This window comes from Pseudomyrmex gracilis, unplaced genomic scaffold (genome assembly GCF_002006095.1).
Source record: "Pseudomyrmex gracilis isolate BER0280 unplaced genomic scaffold, ASM200609v1 scaffold_92, whole genome shotgun sequence".
Classification (NCBI taxonomy): Eukaryota; Metazoa; Arthropoda; class Insecta; order Hymenoptera; family Formicidae; genus Pseudomyrmex; species Pseudomyrmex gracilis.
Genome location: NW_018020676.1, coordinates 67,027 through 78,202, shown reverse-complemented (window position 1 = coordinate 78,202; position 11,176 = coordinate 67,027). Strand labels below are relative to the sequence as shown.

The following is an 11,176-nucleotide window of genomic DNA, read 5'->3' as shown; positions in this document are numbered from 1 at the left end:
ATTCTCACTTCAGACCGGAAATTTATATAATATTTATATAATTTATATAATTATTATTAATATTATTAATATTTTTATAATTTTTATAATATACACACTATTGCAAATTAAGAAATTACACTATAAAAGTTTTGGACAATTCTTCCACAGAATCCTTTGAGACATGATGCGCACCCAGGTACAATGAAATTATCTTCATAATTGTAGATCACTGTCTTTGTGCACTGCCTCCTGAAGCGGCTTCTGGATTCGTTGCGGATGAAATCAGCAAGAATATCAGCGCGGGAACGATGTATATCCACTGAAACAATAATAAACAAATCGCGCGTCAAATCGCAATTTTTCTATTTACACATAAATTACAGTCAAAAAATGCATACATATTTCGCAAGGAATGAACGATTATCTTTGGCCTCTCCTCTCTCTTTCGCCTCTCGTTCTCGTTCGAGCTTCTGAATGTACGTGGCTGTGTCTGGAATTGGGCCAGCTTCCGGAGATTTCACTATGACATTTGTGGTCCACATATTTGTGAAAGGATTGTCTGTTCTACAAGGACCCGATGAGAAGATGCTCACAGCTATTGGCACCGCTGAGGTATCCAGCCATATCGTCAGAACATCTTCCAGATCGGAACCCAACAGATAGCACTGCAAATTGACAAAGACGTGTGATCGGCATGTTCGAAGTACATACAACGTACTAACAAGTGTCAAATGTCATGTACCGCTGGCACCGACGACAAGAAGGTAACTTCGCTGCCGGACGAGGTACGTGCCACTGCTTTCAGTCTATATTTGCCGTCGTGTGCGGCGAGATTTCTCAGCGCGTTTATCTGCGCCGGCGACAGGCTGCTCTGTCCGACGACGGAGGCACCGCTACGCACGCTAGACACCGTGACGTTACCTCGTTCTGTGTATATTGGCACCGGGTCGTCGTTGACAGCGTGCCATAACCTCAACTGCAACCATCCGTCATAGTCGAGTTCACTCTGAAATTTTTGTATCTTATTTTGAACAACGTGTTTTTTTTGCGGGAAATTTCTAAATACATCATGAGAGATATATATCGGAATAAAACGGGATACTAACCCCATGAACGAGCGAGGATATGCCAAGTAGCACGTTAACGACGATAAACGATAAATACATCTTTGCGGCAATTCAATCGTATAACATATAGTTACGGATGTATTAATTAATAAAGCCACTGATATGGAAGGCCACGTCTCATTGTACGATGGTGGTTTCTAAGGTGATCTCTGCTGCTGCAATCATGACAAATCGCAGACATACAAAACGTTGCTAATTGGCAGAAAGCGACACCCAGTACAACTAGAAAGGTTATGTTGTTATATGTCGTGGTTTCGAAGAGAAGCTCGCTCCAGGCCGCTGGTTTCAGCGCCATATAATCCACAAAAGAGGATATAGGAACTATGGAGCGACAGAGTGACAGTGACGGCTGACGGCTTTTCCTTTTGAAAAATTCGTGACGGACAGAACACTACCATATGGTATAAATCGTCGAATTTTTGATCGCATCTATATAATACAGCATTAGCAATTATTCGCACTCAATGAAAAATTAATTTCTCACAGAGAAAAATTCTTTTCGATCGCAACGTGGACGCAAAACATGTATCTGTTTGCAATAACTAACGAGAAGTCGGGCCACATGAGTGCGGTTGAGGTCGATCTCTGTGGCAAATGTCTGTGATCGCAAAAGATGCAAACTCCGAGAAAAATCACGATCGTTCTGTTCGTGATTTCATAGCGCGATGGGTCGAATCAGTCAATCAACCAAATTTTTGGCAAAACGTGACTTAAATCTCTTCGCGTGCACGTTAAGGTTTTAATATTTACTTCCTGATCTCAAATGTGATCGTTGTGATTCGTGTTTACAAACAACTGACAATTGTTACGTTACAGAATACACTCACGAAACAGCACGCGCTATTAAAAGTATGACTCTGAGAAGAGCGCGAAAGAAGACGATATCTAAAGAATGTCATAAAGTACAAGAAGTGTTTTTTATTCTCTGTAGATTCAATGGGGTAGGAGAGAGAGAGAGAGAGAGGAGAGAGAGAGGAGAGGAGAGAGGAGAGTATCAGCAGGTGTACTGAAGCCAAATAAGTTTGGTACCACAAACACAAAGTATGTAGTATATTTCTGCACTTTTTATATCACACTGTATATAAGTCAATAAAATAAAATAATTGATTATCACAAATATTACTGATAAAAATATATTACTGATATATTACTGATTAAAGATGTAAATCATAAAGTTAGATTCATATAGAGCAGCTTTATAATTATTTCAGATCATTGGGCTAAAAAGCCTGAAGAAACTCTTCCGCTTTGGAAAAATGCAGAGAGCGATGCAGATTACAAGGGACTGGATATAAATTATTTTGTAAATGAGAACATATTCGAGTTAACCATGCATCCTTATTTATACATAGAAGATCATATAAAGCACATGGTTGTATAAATTGTAAGTATTTATACATGGAAGCTTTGAAATATATAATAATGTTTGTATTATTGTAATATTAATGCAAATTACGCCAATAAAATTGCATTTCTCACAGGAAATGTAAAACTGAAAGTATAATACTTTTTTTTTATACTACAAACTACTGTATATATATTAAATGTTGATATTATATTGTTTGTAATATTAATATAGATTGCGCTAAATAAAATTTGTATTTGTTACAAAAACTTACGAATTTTTGATGTAAAAATAAAAGTATACATTTTTTATTTGTACAATACAAACTGTATACATGTATCGTGTGTATAATTCGTATTGTGTATGCGTAATAATCGAATTTACTTCTTTTTGCAACATTTTTCTTTTTGATTTATATTTCAACAACTATTATTTTTAATCGTTTCTCAGTATTCAATTTTGCGTAAATAGGAAGAGAAGTGCCTCGCGCCGTTCGAGCGCGATTTTGTTGCGCGTGTATAAAAGAAAGAGAGATATAAAATTCTTTATTTAGTTGCATTTTTATAAGTAATCTTTCTATAATCACGTAATGCAGTTATAAAAAAATTATTATCACGTGCATATGTTGTTTAAAAAAAATAGGATATCAGAGAATAAAACATGTATTGTAATCGTAATTGTTTGTAATCATAACACGTCAATCATATATCATATTTTCTCTTAATTTTCTTTGATTTAAATTGATGTACAATTAAATGTTATAATTCGCAAATTTTAGAAATATATCTCAAAAAGTTGGCTGCTACAATTTATTTAATTGAACAGTAGGTATTATAACTTATATACGGATAGTCAGGAGATAAAATATATAATTTATATACAGTCAAACACCTCGATAACTCGAATCTCTATAACTCGAAAACCTCTATAAGACAAAAATTTTATTCACTTTCTTGCGCTCCGCGGAAAGAAAAGAAATGCTTCGATAAGTCGAAACCTCTACAACTCAAAGATTTTAGCTCTTCCCTTGAGATTCAAGTTATCGAAGTTTGACTCTCTGTAGTAGCTATATATTAACATCACAATGTAAATTTATTTAATGTATCTAAATATCTGCTTCTTATAATTAGTCTATTATCATCGTAAATTCTCATCGCGTAATTGTATAATAATTTTTTTTGTAACGCATTATATTATACAATATAGTAGCATTTGTATTGTGTAATATTTATCTAACATCGTAAATTTAAAATTGACAGACGTTAGACACGTTGGCATATTTAATTATGTAAGTCCTTTTCGTTTAATTCCTTGTCGAAGATAAAGACTCCGAGACCTTCCCCAACTCTCTCCAAATTTGTTACGTGATCGGCGATTTCTTTTATGGCGTCTACTTGCTCCTGCAGGAATTCGGTCTCCAAAAAATCCATCAAGTTTGCGTCGTTGTGCGTTGTCGCGATATCATGCAACTCGAGTAGTTTCTGCGTAAAAACGTGAAAATTAAGCGTATATAAATTCGCAATGTTTTTATATTTAATCGAATTAAATAGATAAAGTAACATACAACGTGCTGATGTCTTTGTCTCAAAAAACTTTATATTCTCTTCTTTTTAAATACAAATTATTTTTCCGTATTTTTATATAAGATTAATTAATTAAATTATGCGAAATTTAAAATACGTAAACAATTTTCATTTAATAATCGAAAAAAAAAGAAAAAAAAATAACGCGTGGAGGAGCTGGGATTTGAACCCAGGACTTTCCGCATGCGAAGCGGACACTCTACCACTGAGTTACACCCCCATTTGGAATATCTCGCTTTAAAGTTGCACTAGACGTATCCAGATGTACGTGAATTAGCAAAAGAGCTTTACTTGTGATAATTAAATTAGCGAGTATCGCAAAACTCTTGAACAAAAATTCCGTGAGTAAAACATAAGAACACAAATTTACATCTTTGTGATCTTCATTGTCAGTATTTTTTAATAATTACATATTTTTATATAATAATTATATTTTAATAAGTCTTTTATATTATAAAAAAAATTCAATAGTATAAGTATTTTATGTGAATACTTCTGTATCAAAAACTGAATGTAAAAAAAATTTTTTTTTAATGACTTCAGAGATCGATCTTTAATTACGTACAGATAATAAATTATTCGAAATGAATAAACAAGCGCTTTCAACAATGTGACTTGCGTTCGGACAGTTCACTTTCGCACTAAAAAATTTAATCCATCCTTGCTCTTTATGAGCAATGAAGATAAATCGACGCTTTTACGACGCACGAAAATGAGCTATTTGCGCCCGCGAACACAGTTTCTTAATCCACTGTATATTGTTTAAATATCTATTATTAAAAAATGTAAACATTATGAAATTATTATAAATAAAGACACAATAGATACAATTTCTTCTCTCTTTTTTTTGTAACAAAACGCTATTGTCGGAGAAATCGATCTTTGTGAGCGTAACGTACTTGATTTACGTTCCTCTCCAGTTTTAATGCCTCGGTCATTGCTTCTTTCGCACTGTTCCAGATTGATTTCGGTGGCGCTTGAATGTCCATAAACTCCAGATTACCGCCTCGTTTGTTTTGATAAATCAGAAGTTTGTCCGCGTGCACGCGTTCCTCTTCGGACGCTTTCTTAAAATACTCATACAAACCCGATAACGCTACGTCGCTTCTGTCGAAGTAATACGCCTGCAATCAATTGCGTAAAATTGTCGTGACGACAATATCAGGTCGCAATTGTTCATTCATTTATTTGTAATTTAACTTGATTCGACATTTGTTTATACGATAACTTGCTGCGATATAGATTTTGTTTACTATATATACAATAGTCGTTAAAAACTAATTGTAATAATAGATGTGTGGGCGTGTCATTAAAAATAAACATAATAATAATTAAAAAAAAAATTATCTATAGATTATAAAATATTGTTACCAGGAACAGTACGTCAAGGGACACACACGTGTGTGTGTGACGCACATGAATGACGCAACTATATATATCGAATTGCACGGTACATATATACAGCCGGACGAGGGTGAGTGCATGAGGTATGCAACGGGGTGTTTCGATCGCAAATAAAAGCGACAAGTTAAGAGGATCTGATCAATACTTACCATAGACAGGTAGACGTAACTGGCGTATAATTCCAAGTTGATTTGCTTGTTGATCGCGTTTTCGCAATCCGCGTGAAAATTTTGCCGCACCAAACTCATGATTTCGGACGAATGTATCCGCGTCGGCTGGGAGAATGAAAGAACAAAGAATGTTTCAGTAAATTCTTAATTTCGCAGAGTATTCGCGAATCGACTCGTCAAAACGCACGACTTGATCAGTAGTTGCGATGTCTCTTCGCGTTTTAAGGATAACGTCGTCCACATCTGACGCGCTTCGTGGCTTGCTCCAAAATGACGTGGTGGAGGATGTACCTGTATATGACAACAATGCGAGCTACATTGCATGCTCGCGCAGCTTCTACATAGTTTTCCGCGCAAGTTCGGTGCAGGTGTTTCTCTTGTTTATTCAACGGTACAACCAATGGATTTTATGCATGTATAAACTTTGAATAGGAGATACTATTTCTACGCATATTTGTATTTTTCTGTAAGAAACAAAATCACAAATCTTTTCACATCATATCGTTACCGAGTTCACACAGCGGGAATAAAATTCAACCACTTTTACAAAATTGTCCTTTTTGTTGTTGCAATTTACATTTTGACTTTTGATGATATGAATTCTTACGCGTCATTCAAACATATCATGATCGTTTCAAATTTATAAGTTTAATATTTTACGATATAAATTAAGATAAAAGTCAGAAATAAAAAAAAAAGATTTCTCAAAAATTTCCGAAAGAGCGAATTATATTTTCTTGCATATTTTTAGCAAAGAAGTTTTAACCAATATTTAAAAAACATACATAACTTTTTTAAACATGTTCACATGCAGTTTATAATATTATATTAAAAGAAAACTATATTAGAAATGGAAAAAGGAAATAACATTTACCATTATTCTGTGCAGTTTCAATTTATTAAAATCCAAATTGCCAAAACATATTTGCGATGACAACTGCTAGTGTGATGACATACGAAATGACGTACACATATTGTCTTTTATTTTTTTTTTTTTCTGAAAAAAAAAAGAACAAAGCTGTAACTACAATAAGAGGAATATATGTACATTCCTCTTATCATAGTTACTTTTTTTTTCTTTTTTCGTACGTCCGTACATATAAAATAAAAATTTGTTGATCCGTGAATATAAGATAAATTTGTAGATATAAACAATCCGTATAAATCATCTTTTTTCACGTTCTTAATAAATATCGTGTCTCATACAATCTACAATTCGCTGCACAGAGTTTGAAATACGATTTAGGATATAAAAATGTATCCTTGAGCGAGAAAAATATATAATCGCAAGATCTCGAATCAAAACAAAAATGTAAATACTATGACCAGCTGTTGCGTACTATTGTTTAGCTGTTGTCAGTTTTTTTTATTATATTTTATTATATCTTAAACTATAGAGGTTGCATTCCGATATTCACTGCCTACTAAAGATCTATAAAAACCATCAATAAAAACATGTACTATAAATTTCTAATATTGGCAGTGAATATCGGAACGCAGTCAGTCAGAGAAGGTACGAAAATGGATGCGTAAACATTTACACAACAAACTGGCACAGTTATATACATTTATACATACAAAATTCATTATTTATGTAATGAAATTTAAAGTTAGGTTGCTTTCTTATCCTTTGATGGTCTGAAGACGCCACCAACAATAGCGTGATCTCTCTCGTACGGCTCGAGAGTAATTTGTTCTACGGGTACCAGATTTTCTTCTAACAGTTTTTTTCTTTCTAGAGCAAATACTGCTTCCGGTTGTGCGGTCGAATCTACGCAACTTGCCTGAAATCGATTAAGAGTTCTTGTAAATTTTCACATGTCGCATGACAAACCGACAAATATAAGCAAACCAACTGCGCATATCTTACCTTGATAGATATAAGAAAGTGCCCGCCGTTTTTGAGATAATACTGCGCGTTGAATGCAACGATACGAGCCTGATCCGGCTGTGCGACATCCGCGAAGATGGTGTCTACCATTCCTACAAGCATACGGTACTTGAAAGGATGTCGCGCGTCTTCAACTATAGGAATGATATTGTGTCTTTTTTTAGCAACGTCGATTAGATCTCTTCCTGTTCTCTGTGAAAACTCCACTGCGTAAACGATTCCTCCCTGAATATACAAAACATTCGACATATTATTTCTATATATACGTATTGCTTTAATATTGATTTATACATAATGATTTTGTATACACAGTTTTCCTTCCAAAGAAAAACAAACTGATTCTTGCTTATTAAAGATAAATTTAGTTTTCTCAACAGCAGAATTTTTCGTGACTTAAATCATCAATAGCAAGCTTTTTTCACGACTTAAGAGAGTACTGGATGTTGTGCAGTAAATAAAATTAAAAAATAAAGAAATTTAGGTTATAAAAACGTCGGTTTACAGCTCTCTATAGTCGGTATCCAGTACCCTCTCAAGTTCTCTTTTATTCTTCCATTCTCTTCAACAAAAATTGTGCTTAACATGCGTATATAAGATTATGTTCGTTCTACGTATGTACGATCAACAAGAGTGTGGAATGACACCACAAAAAAAGAACTTAAGTGATTAGAGTCTATGAGCTTAAGCCAAGAGATACTCTACCATAATGTATGTGTGTGCGTACACTTATTCTACTCTTCTAGCAAAGAAGGTCTTACTCACCGGACCGACTATATCTGCGACATGAGACACACTAGTGCCTGATGCTGCGCCTAAGTATAGCACTTTACTTCCAGGAGATATATGAATCTTCTCGATCCCCCCGAGAATCGCGGCAGCTAACTTGGATCTGAATGGATTCCACACCCTGTACTCGAGCTGTTCTTCGGGATTTGTATTATCCTATTTCAAACGCACATGATCGTACTATTAGTTAAAACAAATATAATAAAAATAGCAGAATTGTCAATCGATAAGACATAACTTACTTCACATTTGATTCTCTTCTCTCCGTACACAGATATTCCGGGTGCTATACTCATAGTTACTAGTACATCTTCCTTTCCACGAGCAATAAATACTCCTTCATGTCGATGGGGCTCAATAAATACATTCTTTCCTCCTTTGAATCCACCTCCTCCTCTTCCTCCACGGCTGCCACCTCTTGGGCCACCTCTTCCACCACCTCTTGGGCCACCTCTTGGGCCACCTCTTCCACCACCTCTTCCACCACCAAACTGTGGTTTTTCTACACGACCTCCCCCGCGACCAATGCCACGGCCACCTCCACCTACACCACGACCTACTCCTCTACCTCCTCCTCGTGGTCCTCCAAACCCTAATTTTATATTTCAAAAGATTATATTAAAGCATGTAAATAACAAAAATTTCAGCACAGTGGAACCTCATTTATCCGAAACGACTTAAGACCCAATCTCTATTATACGAATCGATAGTCCGTATAATAAAGATTGGGCCTCAGTTATCCGAATTATCTTGTTCCCCGATCGGTTCGGATAAACAAGGTTTCACTGTACAATGTTTATATCAAACTAACTTATATATACAATAAATATACAATCAATAAAAAATAAATATACACAATATTATTAAGAATATAGTAAAAGATATAATTATATAATAAACATATATACAATTTAGAAAAATAATTTTCAAAATTGAGTTTACTTGATTTTTCTCTCCGTTCTATATTAAATAAACACATCAAAAAGTTACGATAAAAATATATAAATCGTACGGATCGTACAATTTATTCAAAACTTTCCAATTACGTAGCGGCGTTATACGAAAATGTTCGGACTTAGATTATACGAAAATGTTCGGACTTAGGTTAAAGTCACCATGGTGGCTAAGCCGCATGCCGCGTGGTCAAACACTGTTTTCTCCACGTGATAAAAAACACACGTTCTTATTTTGGCAAATACCGCGAAAAATTAGCTACAAATCTAAATGAGACAAACAAAAAAACCAGTATCTCGCGAATTCGAGCGGTTTAACTTCCAAAACTTTAACTTTTTCAAAATACATTTCTCTTTCTTGCTGAGATCGAGAACTAATCTTGATCCGAGCGTGTACGTTGTTATCAATAATTATAAAATAAAAGACATTTTATTCATTACCTGGTCTACCCATGACGCGTTAATGTACGTGAAGTAGCGCGAAAAAAATTAGAGATCACAAATTCAGATTAAAACAAAAAATATAATTTGCCCAGTGAACGACAATCCCAAGAGCCGCGTAAATTGTAAGTGAACCGTAAAGCCGGTGCGACCCAGGGATGCCAGATTCCGGCCGCTTGGTAGCATGCAGTAGCATGGAGGGGATGCGCACACAGCTTCATGTCACGGCTCGAAGCTGTGTGCGCATCCCCTCCATGCTACCGCATGCTACCAAGCGGCCGGAATCTGGCATCCCTGGTGCGACCTATATCGCAAATCCTTCTTTTTTCTTTTCCGCGCAGTAACGTTGCGCAGTGAATGTAGCATCTCTACCGGAGTGCGTTCACGCATATGCGCGCATTTATCTACATAGTACACGTCACGTATAGTATAGACAAATGCGCGCATATGCGTAAAACGGAACGCAGCTCCGGATATTATCCCAGCAGACCAAGCTGATTTGCAGCAGCTGATTTGCAGCAATTGAATGTGATTGGCTCTTACTTTTATGGCTAGTCTACAATGGGAGTAGGCAGTATAGAGTAAGATTCTTGGAGTTATTTCATTTTTGTCTATACAAGTAATCATTTCGCGTTTTTTGACACGCGTCCTTTATTGGCTAACAGTAAGGCAGTAGGCAGTGCGAAATGGGAATTGCCAATTTCGTTATTCCCGTCGTTTCTTCACCGAAAAATAGTTTCCTCTCTACTCCTACAACCTTACTACCTTCATTGTAAACTAGCCATTATAGGCCTGGTCGCGCTCTCTGTATATACATACATATAAGCAGAGAGAAGTCTGATATAAGGTTTTGGATATCAAATATACAAGATTTCAAAAAAAAAAAAAAAAATGTCAACCGTTTAAAGATTAGCGGAAAGTTATTTGTACGGAAAAATCTTGTGTATATATAATTAATATATATTATAATTACATAATTTTAATACATATGTGAATGTTGGAATAATACATAAAAATGCAGTTATTTCTGATACTTCCAACATCGAATTATTTGAAGTTTCTGCATCGAAGAAGTCAAATAAAAATTGTCTCCGAGTGTTAAAATACAAAAATCACAAACGAAACTTTCTTTTTAAATGTTTTCCTGAGTTACATCATCTTTTAAATTCTTTCACTAACGCTTCAACCACCAATCCACTCTCCTGTCTCTTCGATCACCCCGCCTCTTTGGTAGCTACACCTTTTGTAAAGCCTGTTCTACAATAAGTCGTATGTCGCTGTCGGATGACGCTAGTCGTTTGTCGACAGTCGGTGATCGGTAGTTATTGCGACAATCGTTCTACAACATTGTCGCAGTCGGATAGGAAAAGAACTTTTTTTCCACTCATCAACTATGAAGAGTCTTTAGAATAGTATGTATGGAGCAACCTTAAATGGTCAGCTGAGCTATATTCGTACAAAAACAAATAAAAACTTTTGTTTATGTCAAGTGAT

General features: G+C 35.3%; 3 protein-coding genes, 1 long non-coding RNA gene and 1 other non-coding gene across 7 annotated transcripts; 1 reads left to right on the top strand and 4 right to left on the bottom strand.

Annotated features, from left to right (window-relative positions):
• Window positions 1-7: 7 nt before the first annotated feature.
• Window positions 8-1,368, bottom strand: LOC109855535 (ER membrane protein complex subunit 10). 2 transcript variants are annotated; one of them, XM_020429913.1, is made up of 4 exons: window positions 1,089-1,368; window positions 725-1,003; window positions 381-647; window positions 8-301 (listed from the first exon to the last, which is right to left on the bottom strand). In XM_020429913.1, the coding sequence occupies exons 1-4, from the start codon at window positions 1,146-1,148 to the stop codon at window positions 209-211; spliced, it is 699 nt and encodes a 232-aa protein (XP_020285502.1). In that variant the 5' UTR covers window positions 1,149-1,368; the 3' UTR covers window positions 8-208. The 2 variants fall into 2 exon arrangements, with proteins under 2 accessions (XP_020285502.1, XP_020285503.1); XM_020429914.1 differs by having other exon boundaries at window positions 12-301; window positions 725-988; window positions 1,089-1,357.
• Window positions 1,369-1,423: 55 nt separating this feature from the next.
• LOC109855536 lies at window positions 1,424-2,497 on the top strand. Its single transcript, XR_002250316.1, has 4 exons — window positions 1,424-1,510; window positions 1,596-1,845; window positions 1,926-2,150; window positions 2,321-2,497. It is a non-coding gene; the product is annotated as an uncharacterized LOC109855536 (long non-coding RNA).
• A 207-nt stretch (window positions 2,498-2,704) lies between these two features.
• LOC109855569 (soma ferritin) lies at window positions 2,705-5,994 on the bottom strand. 2 transcript variants are annotated; one of them, XM_020429987.1, is made up of 4 exons: window positions 5,903-5,994; window positions 5,591-5,716; window positions 4,937-5,161; window positions 2,705-3,935 (listed from the first exon to the last, which is right to left on the bottom strand). In XM_020429987.1, exons 1-4 carry the CDS (start codon window positions 5,933-5,935, stop codon window positions 3,735-3,737), a joined length of 585 nt encoding a protein of 194 aa, XP_020285576.1. In that variant the 5' UTR covers window positions 5,936-5,994; the 3' UTR covers window positions 2,705-3,734. The 2 variants fall into 2 exon arrangements, with proteins under 2 accessions (XP_020285576.1, XP_020285577.1); XM_020429988.1 differs by lacking the exon at window positions 5,903-5,994 and adding an exon at window positions 5,799-5,880.
• On the bottom strand, window positions 4,186-4,257 carry Trnaa-cgc. Its single transcript has one exon. It is a non-coding gene; the product is annotated as a tRNA-Ala (tRNA).
• A 493-nt stretch (window positions 5,995-6,487) lies between the features above and the next one.
• Window positions 6,488-9,867, bottom strand: LOC109855568 (rRNA 2'-O-methyltransferase fibrillarin). The gene is made up of 5 exons (XM_020429986.1): window positions 9,683-9,867; window positions 8,531-8,880; window positions 8,265-8,444; window positions 7,482-7,727; window positions 6,488-7,395 (listed from the first exon to the last, which is right to left on the bottom strand). The coding sequence occupies exons 1-5, from the start codon at window positions 9,693-9,695 to the stop codon at window positions 7,222-7,224; spliced, it is 963 nt and encodes a 320-aa protein (XP_020285575.1). The 5' UTR covers window positions 9,696-9,867; the 3' UTR covers window positions 6,488-7,221.
• Window positions 9,868-11,176: the final 1,309 nt, after the last annotated feature.

What these genes read in the sequence shown, in the direction of transcription:
- LOC109855568 (XM_020429986.1), bottom strand. An exon ending in TCGCAGATATAGTCGGTCCG is followed by an intron (nt 7,728 to 8,264) that starts GTGAGTAAGACC and finishes TTGTATATTCAG; the next exon opens with GGAGGAATCGTTTACGCAGT. An exon ending in ACTTTCTTATATCTATCAAG is followed by an intron (nt 7,396 to 7,481) that starts GTAAGATATGCG and finishes AATCGATTTCAG; the next exon opens with GCAAGTTGCGTAGATTCGAC.
- LOC109855569 (XM_020429987.1), bottom strand. Translation starts at nt 5,935, where the DNA reads ATGCAATGTAGCTCGCATTGTTGTCATATACAG. An exon ending in CGCATTGTTGTCATATACAG is followed by an intron (nt 5,717 to 5,902) that starts GTACATCCTCCA and finishes TCATTCTCCCAG; the next exon opens with CCGACGCGGATACATTCGTC. An exon ending in TGGAGAGGAACGTAAATCAA is followed by an intron (nt 3,936 to 4,936) that starts GTACGTTACGCT and finishes GTTTTTACGCAG; the next exon opens with AAACTACTCGAGTTGCATGA.
- LOC109855535 (XM_020429913.1), bottom strand. Translation starts at nt 1,148, where the DNA reads ATGTATTTATCGTTTATCGTCGTTAACGTGCTACTTGGCATATCCTCG. An exon ending in TATCCTCGCTCGTTCATGGG is followed by an intron (nt 1,004 to 1,088) that starts GTTAGTATCCCG and finishes GTTCAAAATAAG; the next exon opens with ATACAAAAATTTCAGAGTGA. An exon ending in GTTCATTCCTTGCGAAATAT is followed by an intron (nt 302 to 380) that starts GTATGCATTTTT and finishes TTATTGTTTCAG; the next exon opens with TGGATATACATCGTTCCCGC.